Below are 9,439 nucleotides of genomic sequence, written 5' to 3' on the forward strand. Positions count from 1 at the left end.
TGAAATCCATTAGTGTCAGTCCATTACCCGCTCTGGATGAATCCGCTTGTGTTTGTTTAAAGAGAGAGATGTGCCAAAGTACCTCCAGATAAGAGCTGTCCTCGAGGTGTCAGACAGCAGGATGGAGGCTTTCGCAAATAAACCAAGAGAAAAATAACGCGCCGAGTGCTACTGTCGGAGAAAATCAAGAGGGCAAACGGATACTCTGGCACAAAGGGTTCGCGGAGAACGTGACAAACCCATTTTTCGTCTGTTATACATTAGTTGTACGTGACTTTTATGTCCTACCCAGGATGCTTTGCACACAAAATCAGTGTGATTTGAGTGACACCGATCATTTTGATGCCACTGAAAATGTTTTGGTTTGCTGAATATACAAAAATTCCCAGAATGCATTTTGAGGTGCTTGTGTGCAAGCATTTGATTAATGGAATCAGTGTCATATTTGTTGTTTTTAATCAACAACTTATTTATTTTGTTGAAACTACATCAGGGTTATAATATTTAACTCAAACTCAAACTAAAAACAAAACCATGAAAACCATTTTCATTACATTTTAAAATGAACGTTAACTGCAATAAAATACAATATGCAAAAATGTAAACTTATTTTATTTGAGTTAATTGCCAAGGCAGTATTTCTCATTTTTATTTAGTTTAACTTGATCTAAAATAACTAAAACTGATTTTCTTTTACATATGAAAAAAAAAAAAACTAATAAAAATGTCAAAAACATGCAACACAATTACTAAAACCTTAAATAAAATTAAAATTAAACTTGAAAATAGTAAAATTCTAAATATGAATCTCAATGATATACTATTATACATAATTACATTTTATTAATAACTTAAATTTCCATTTAATTTATTAATAATAAATAAATTAAATCAAATCAGATAACAAAAGTACTAGTTTAACAAGTTTAAGTTATGAAAAATTATTTTAAAAAGAGGCTTTTTGTAAGGTTGAAAAAATATTGAATATACTTAAAACTTTTGAACATGAATATGTAATGTGTAAACTTGTAAATGAGTCACAAACAATTGAGTGCATTTATAAAATTTATTAAAGATCGAAAATATCTCTGATATAGCAAATTCATACAAATTATGGCTTATAATTTAAAGGCACATAAAATAAATATTTACCTAAAAACTCACGAGATTACTTGATACTCGACAAAGCTTGATGACAAATGACTTGAAGTGTGAAAATACTCTTTTAAAAATGTATTTCTCTTTTTGGATTTAATGATCGAAATATTAAATTCATATCTTTTATTACTTTCTTTGTGTTCTTTACATTAAACTAACAGGTGGCGATGAACTTGATATGGAAAATACACAATATTGCTCTCCCCAGCATACAAAAGTGATTAAAATGATATTAATAATTTTAGCTAGCTCATCAAGCTTCATGTTTATCCAGTATGTATGTATTTGCTTTATCTGATGTACTACTAAAAATTAAATCATGACTCAGTTGTTCAGACTGTACATTTGAAAGTGATAAACGTGAATAAACGGAGTCTGTTATTGCGGCACAGTACAGAAGGATTCAGCGGCTGCTCATCGGGGGTCACACACGCGTTTAAGAGTGTGAAGTGGTCTGGAAGTAACCCAGATTCAATGCCGTGGTTTCTGGGTGGAAAGTTGCACAACTTCAAGCAAAGCAGTTTTTCAGAAAGTGACTCATGTGAGTGTACAAGTGCTGACTGGCCGATCCGAGACCGTGGTCGTCATCAGTGTACCACTGACAGAGACACACAACAGAACACCATATATGTTATATATATGAATCTAGAACCATTTTAAACAACATTTACTCATTCTTTTAAAAATGTTTTGCAGTGTTATTGAGCATATTTATACCTTAATAATAAATAAATAATACATTATACAACTAAATATTCGGATTAATTGTATTGTAAATTCAATTAAATATAATATATACTCGTTATATATAATTAATTAGAACAAATTTGCATGAATTACCATTGCATCAAAGTCCACGTCTTCATCCACGAGCGCTTTAGAGATCTGAGCAGCTTGTTGGAAGTGAACATTATCTAAAAACAGAAATAGAAAAGCACAGGGGGAAAAATCAAATCGATTAATCACGATTAATCACATCTAACATAAAAGTCTGTGTGTGTGTGTGTATATATATATACATATGAGTTTGTGTGTATATATAGTTTGTAAATATATACATATATGTGTGTATATGTAATATATGTACTATATATATATATATATATATATATATATACATTTTTATGTTAGAAGCGATTAATCGCGATTAATCTATTTGACAGCACTAGTTTTCACTTTAACATCAGGTCATCTGGGTTATTTTTCAGATATTTACAAGATTATGATATTTAAATAAGATAGGCCAATATGATCTAAAACTCTAAATGTAAAGGGAACAAATGATGTTTACGCGAACAGAAAATGTGAATACATAAGAGATTTATGTTTTTTTTTTATTTCATTTATATTTAAAATGATTTTTAACCAAAATGAGACAAAAGAAACCGTCAAACAAGGAAAGCAGATTTTTTTCAAATTAATTTATTTTAATTTTCATTAAATTAAGTTTGAAATTGCTCAGTTGCAGAAACCAGATGAGAGAGAGAGAGAGAGAGAGAGAGAGATAGAGATAGAGAGAGAGAGAGATGGGTCGTATCTCACCGTCAGCGGTGCCGTGCACCAGGAGGTACTGGACTGATTTAAAGTTCTTGGCTCTTCCCGTCACTGTGGAATTCTGCAAAAATAATAACATCCCATAAATCCTCTGTGACGCAGCTCTTGTGCTTTCCTCTCGTGTGTTATTTTAGGACTTACTCACAGTTCTCTGCGACGTCATCATGGGAAAACCACAGAATTAATCAGACAATTGCAGAATTTAAGAGTGTAACTTACGTCATAAAAGGCCTGATTCTCCGCCGGCGTGAGCATGTACCTCTCAGTGTAAATCGAGTCTGGTGGAAGTTACAGTACAACCGTCTTATCACATGATATCAGTGATTTGGGGTGAAAAAGTTGAAAGCACACTGAGATTAGGTTGTTTACTGCTACATACCATAATATTCCCATTTAGACACCGGAGCGACAGCCATACCGCATTTAAACACTCCACTTCCGGCTCCCAGGACCATAGAAGTGACATAACCACCGTAAGACTGTATCGCAAAACACAGGATTACATATATAGTGGTCCAAAAGCATTTGCATTATGTAACAAAATATTATGTAATGTAAAAACAAGTGCCATTCATTTTAACGAAACATAAAACTAACTACTTTCAATCAAAACATCTCTCAAAAAAACTTTGTTAGGTTCATGATATTAAATATTTCTGGTAATTAAACTTACCCATCCCCAGATGGCAACCTTGTTTTTATCTATGAAGCCCATGTCGATAAACTGTCTGAAGATGAATGAACAATATCATTATAATGTCATTCTTAATCATTTAACTGCAAATGTAAGTGATATTAAATGTAATATATGATTAAAATAAGAGTGAAATTTTGCTAATATATCTCATCTCGCTAAAAAAATTTTTATTGTAGAGATATTAGAGCATTGCTAGGTGGTTGCTAGGGTCTTCTAAGAGGTTCTTAGGACACTGCATTGCTAGATAGTTTCCAGGGTGCTATAGGTGGTTGCTAGGGCATTGTAAAGTTGTTAGGTGGTTGCTAGGGTGTCACTAGGCGGTTCTGGGTAGTTAGTAGGATGTTTCTAAGTAGTTTCTGAGATGTTCTGAGCAGTTGCTACGTCAATTTGGGTGGTTGTTGGGGTGTTGCTAGGTGGATTCCAGGGTGTTCTGAATGGTTGCTAGGATGTTGCTAATTGGTTGCTGAGGTGTTCTGGGTAGTTGCTAGGGCATTATTCATTAGTTTCCAGGGTTTGGTTTTTTAGGTGGTTGCTAAGACACTGCTAAGATGAAACTAGGTGTTCCAGGTGGGCATTGCTATATGGTTTCTAGGGCATTATTAATTGGTTTTCAGGGTTTTTAGGTGGTTGTTAAGACACTACTAAGTTGCTAGGATGATGCTAGATGTTTCGTGTGGATGCTAGGGCATTACTATATGGTTTCCAGGGTGTTCTTGGTAGGCAGTTGCTGATTAAGTTGCAAGGTGCTCCAGATGGTTGGTAGTATGTTGCTAATTATGTTGCTATGCATGTAGTTGCCAGGACATCGCCAGGTAGTTTGTAGGATGATTTGAGTGGCTGTTAGGGTGTTGCTACATGGTTTTCAGGGTGTTCTGGGTTGTTGCTTGAGCGTTGATAAGTGGTTTCCAATGTGTTCATGGTGGTTGCTAGGACGTTGCTAGGGTAATCATAAGTGTGATGTTATATTTCCAGGGTGTTCTGGGTGGTTACTAGTATGTTGGCAAGTGGTTTCTGAGGTGTTCTAGGTGGTTGCTAGGGTGTTGATAAATGATTTAAGGTGCCCTGGGTGGCTGCTAGGACATTTCTAAGGTGACTTGGGTGGTTGCTAGAGTGTTGCTAGGGTGATTTGGGTGGTCACTTGGGCATTGTTAGTGGTTTGCAGGCTGTTTTGGGTGGTTAGTAGTATAAGTAATTTCTAGGTGGTTGTTAGGGCATTGCTGGGTTGCCAGTGTTTTCTAGGGTGTTCTAGGTGGTTGCTAAGTAGTTTCCAGGGTGATCTGGATGGTTGCTAGGGTGTTGCTAAGTAGTTTCCAAGGTGATCTGGGTGGTTGCCTACTGGATCAAGTTAAAAGTCTCTATAAATGGATCCTTCAATGTAAGTCTATGAGATTTTTTCTTCATTTTAACATCCGCCAGTTGAACATTGTATGTCAGATTGCCTAGTAAAGTAACAGCTGACCTCTACGCAACAAGACACATCGTTTGATGAATCATTTGATGACCACAAATAACATCAAAACTTATTCAACTGAGAGCAATGTGGACACATATTTGTACCTAGCAGCCGTTATCTGATCCTCGACTTCATAAGTGCCAAGTCGTTTGTAGAGGGCATGCATGATTTTGTCTCCTTGGTAACCACTTCCTCTACCATCAAAGCTGGCCACGATCACTTTCTCTGTGCTGGCCAAGTATGTGGACCATCCCACCCTGAACCGGAAATCTGACTTCTGACTGCAGGGGCCCGCATATCTACAGGATATGAAAGAATCAAGACTGCAGTGTCCATCCAAACCAGATCAGAGATCACAATCAGATCACAAAAAAATGCAGCTAGCTTACACGTCAATAAGCAGAGGATATTTTTGGGATTTGTCGAATTTGGGAGGCAGAATCATCTGGTACCAAAGGTCTGAGGGGGGTAAAAAACATAAGATTAGGATTTAGAACAAAAATATTTTAAGTTATCCTGCAGATTCAGCCTTACCAAACTCTCCGATCTTCAGCGTGCCGTGCGTAACCGACGGCATTGCGATGCTCTGCAGAGTATTATCCAAATCTCTGTTGTCTTCAAAAACTCTCACCTCTAAAAAAAATTTAAGAAATGAATTAAGGCCCGTTCACTCCAAGAACGCTAACTATAAAGATAACTGTATTAGCATCCACACCAGCAGACGATATTGTTCTGTTTATTTTAAGCGCGCACTGCAGATTTGTCATCTGGCTGTTTAAATGCTCGAGCTCTTCAAAGTCTGGTAGATTCTGATTGGCTGTCAATGCTTTTTTAATCAAATTTTTTTATATATATATCGTTCTTCTGCTGGATTTTTTTTTTTTTTTTTTTTGTGATTCCAATGAATCATTCCTTTGTGCCATTATCATTATAGTTGTGGTGTGGTCTCTACTATTCTTTTATATTTAGAAAGATTTTTACAACTATATCTTTATCATAATTGTTATAGTTAACGACCTTGGTGTGAACGGCTCTTTTATCAGTACCAGGAATTAAAACAATTAGTAATGCACAGATATTGAAATTCTACCTGAAGCTGATAATTTATTGGCCGATAACCAATAAATCATATTATAAATTGATCCTATTTTGTAAAAAAAAATTAAAAACGTTTTTATAATTATGTAATAAATTCATAAATACAGAGAAACTCCCTCTAAGTGTCATCTGATGTCATCTAAATGTCACCTGATAACGATCAATTTAAAAGTGTGATAACCGATATGGTCACAATATATTGTGCATCCCTAATAAAGAACATTTAGAAATGCAATTTTCCAGAATTTCCAGACATGCGTACAAAATAATATATGAAAATATAAATAAATGAATAAATAAACACATTTTGATTCTATTTTTGTAGAGGACATGACACGATAAGTAGAAGTGGCGGGGATGGGATTGAAAAATGTTGTAGAGTAAATGGAATATGAACCCATTTACGCTAACCGCTAATCTGTGCGCTAAGTAACTGCTAATGGCACCAATGAAACAGTTGATTTGAATGCTTAGCCCTACCTGTTCCATCTCGGCTGTTTCTCAGAGTATACAGAGGCAGTCCAGGCCCTTCGGAAACAAACAAATAACAGGACTTGGGAACGTTTCATTGATTTTATATGTGCTTTATGTACTTTGCATATAGAGAAGTGGAATGACCTAAACAATGAATATACGTGACGTACCAGAACAGCTCATGTAGTAGTAAGTCCCTTCAGCGCTAAAGAGAGCAGAGTTATATTTGCACCGGTCCGCATTGAGAGTACAGGTCAGACACTCACTCTCTGAATGAGTACCACCATTTATGGCGATTCTGCAGAAAGAAAAAAACACATTTTATTTAATTTTTCAACAATAAAAATGCCTGATTGATTTCAAACCATAGCACTCACTTGTAAACGTTCCTTTGGCCTGGACTCGCATTGTGTTTGTTACTTACATAGTATCTGTCGAGAACAGAGAAAAGAGTTGAGAAAAGAAACCGGACACTCAATGACAGACGTTTCTAGTAAAGTAACTTACACGGCATTGCTTGTGACTTTAAGGATGCTAATGACCTCCCACTTTCCGTTAGTCACAAACGTTTTTTGTGTCTAGAAAACAATATTGGATTATATATTTTTTTTAAGTAAAAAAGACTAAAATCGGAAAAAAAAATCCAATCACATTTTTTAATATTCTAAATGTAAATATTCAATACATATTAATGCAATAACAAAATAAATTAAATGTAAATATATATGTCAAATTAAATGTAAAACATATTAATGTATTAAATAATACATTACATAAATTGATGTAATCTATAGCTTGTAAACTCACTCCACTGAAATAAACAAGATGCTTAAATTGCTCCTCGTTACTCAAAATGTGATAGCAGCTGTTGCCGTCCGGCCGAAAGACAGGTTCATCTGGAGAGAACTACGAAAAACAACACAAACAAACAGACATAAACATTGCATTCAAAATCATATGACATTTTGTAATCAAATAAATCATACCCGGCCAACCCAACCAGTACTGCTTGTGATAATCTGGTTCTGTTGAAAAAAAAAGATTATGCTTCAGTTGATTTATTAAAGGAGCCATAATCCACACTTTTGTTATTATTGTAATATTTATTATTCAACCTCAAAAAACACTGACTGAAGTTGGTCGTACCAGTGAACTTTCACTCCAAGTGCCACCATTGAAGTCATACGTCTTCAAACTGACATAGTTCTGTGTTCTTTTCTGCCACTGGACTGCAATTCGCTCATCTGAGGCCCACGTAACAGTGCTCAGGTAGTGCTCTCTGTGATAAAACATCTAGTTTTATGTCAAATTATTATTACATCTGCCTGAAGATGAAGAACCAATCCAAAACTCCTTACCCTGCACCAACATCACTGGGGACCTGGACTTCCTCGACCACGGATGAGTTTGAATCGAACACAAAAAGATTTACAGTTGGGTTTGGGGTTCCAGCCTTGGAAATTAATGAATGGGAACGTCAAAAATGTGTACAATATTGTGTAACATCACATTTTGCTCCGTGAAACTTAAGGTCTTTTACCTTGGGGTAAGGTATGAAGACCGTATCTGGATACTGTCCCTCTCCATACCATGTGTACTCGATATTGTGTACTTGAGAGTCGTTGAATTTGGCGTACGCCACAAACCTCCCATTTGGTGACCACCACAAAGCAAAGTTGGTGGAGAACATCTCCTCTGTAGAGAAAACAGATATGCAAGACCACTTAATGGTGTTTTTTTTGGATAATTTCTGGGTGAACTGTTCCTTTAAGTCTTCAATATGTTAATGACCTCTGTTATGATTGGTTAACATCCATCCGCTTCTTTAAATATGCATCTCTTACCCTCATACACCCAGTCAGGAATGCCGTTGAGGATCAGGTTGTGGGCTCCGTCACTGGTGACCTGGTGAATTGTGGAGTCGGGAGATTCCTTCACATATACGTTGTTCTTCCACACAAATGCCTGCATGGATTAGAGAAAAACAATTATTTTATGTCTGCAAAGGGTGGAGAACAAGGGCTAGAAAATTGTTGTATTAATAAATCGCATAATTTGCGATCTAAATGTTTCACAACAACAACAACAAAAAAGCTTTGTCATGCAATAGGAAAAATTAAAAAGAATTAGCTTAGGTTAGCAGCATTGCTACTAGTTAGTATTGGAACATCAGTACACCAGAATTTGTTGGAAAAATGTGCTTGTTACTGGAAAAGCTACACTGTTTTAATTATTGTCAAAAATGTAGTTAGTGCTGCTACTTTTAGCTAGCTAGCACCAAAGCATGTATTAGCATATGCTAGTGAACCTAGTTCTTCATAGACAGAAAGAACAAACTTTTATCAACCGATGACATGGCATAAACTAGTGAAATGAAGACAATCTTGATAAGGTTTTACGACATGTACATGACAGCAGCTTGTACATGACATTGTGTTAAACTGATAAGATACTCACTAGTTTGTGGCCGGTCGGAGACCACGCTAGGTACTGGACTTCATGTGGGATATCTGTATTTATAAAGTCCCTGAAAAAAAGAGAAAGTTAGATATCTTCAAAAAATACAAAGTGATCATTGTTCAAAGTTATGACAGGTATAGAGATCCATAGCATGCAGTTTGTTAGCATAAACAGTTAGCTAGCTCAACAGACCAAACGTTTAAAAACACTAGTAAACAAACCCTTTTTCCAGGTCGTAGATGGAATACGATGCAGTGTACGAGTGTCTCCATAGCTGGTGAAGAAAGCCAATATTCAACATTGGGATATGATTAATAATTGATTACTCATCAAAGCGTTTCATTGATTACCTTAGTGTAGTTGCTCAGGAAACAGACATATTTTCGATCGGCTGACACCATGTAATCGAAAGCTTCCACACGGGCCTGATAACACCAAAGACAGACAACTGTTGTACATTCAAAGAATCGATACAAATGTGCATTTACATTTACAGTTCTGAGGACAGCGCCCCCCAAAAAATCAATAAATACTGTGTAAAAATG

At 35.8% G+C, this 9,439-nt stretch overlaps 1 protein-coding gene across 1 annotated transcript in view; it reads right to left on the bottom strand.

Annotated features, from left to right (window-relative positions):
* Window positions 1-1,053: 1,053 nt before the first annotated feature.
* dpp4 (dipeptidyl-peptidase 4) overlaps window positions 1,054-9,439 on the bottom strand; it is an 11,961-nt gene continuing 3,575 nt past the window's right edge. The window contains exons 5-26 of the mRNA XM_084417770.1: window positions 9,245-9,319; window positions 9,116-9,168; window positions 8,892-8,961; window positions 8,279-8,399; window positions 7,975-8,129; window positions 7,793-7,887; window positions 7,581-7,713; window positions 7,421-7,459; window positions 7,242-7,340; window positions 6,942-7,012; window positions 6,812-6,865; window positions 6,605-6,732; window positions 6,441-6,488; window positions 5,397-5,495; window positions 5,252-5,321; window positions 4,967-5,161; window positions 3,386-3,440; window positions 3,092-3,191; window positions 2,932-2,990; window positions 2,701-2,773; window positions 1,999-2,072; window positions 1,054-1,756 (exon numbers count right to left, since the gene is read on the bottom strand). Of these exons, the coding sequence (XP_084273896.1) occupies window positions 1,667-1,756; window positions 1,999-2,072; window positions 2,701-2,773; window positions 2,932-2,990; window positions 3,092-3,191; window positions 3,386-3,440; window positions 4,967-5,161; window positions 5,252-5,321; window positions 5,397-5,495; window positions 6,441-6,488; window positions 6,605-6,732; window positions 6,812-6,865; window positions 6,942-7,012; window positions 7,242-7,340; window positions 7,421-7,459; window positions 7,581-7,713; window positions 7,793-7,887; window positions 7,975-8,129; window positions 8,279-8,399; window positions 8,892-8,961; window positions 9,116-9,168; window positions 9,245-9,319 (1,956 nt within the window). The 3' untranslated portion in view covers window positions 1,054-1,666. The remainder of the gene's footprint in view (window positions 1,757-1,998; window positions 2,073-2,700; window positions 2,774-2,931; window positions 2,991-3,091; window positions 3,192-3,385; window positions 3,441-4,966; window positions 5,162-5,251; window positions 5,322-5,396; window positions 5,496-6,440; window positions 6,489-6,604; window positions 6,733-6,811; window positions 6,866-6,941; window positions 7,013-7,241; window positions 7,341-7,420; window positions 7,460-7,580; window positions 7,714-7,792; window positions 7,888-7,974; window positions 8,130-8,278; window positions 8,400-8,891; window positions 8,962-9,115; window positions 9,169-9,244; window positions 9,320-9,439) is intronic.

This window comes from Rutilus rutilus (assembly GCF_951802725.1).
Source record: "Rutilus rutilus genome assembly, chromosome: 8".
NCBI lineage: Eukaryota > Metazoa > Chordata > Actinopteri > Cypriniformes > Leuciscidae > Rutilus > Rutilus rutilus.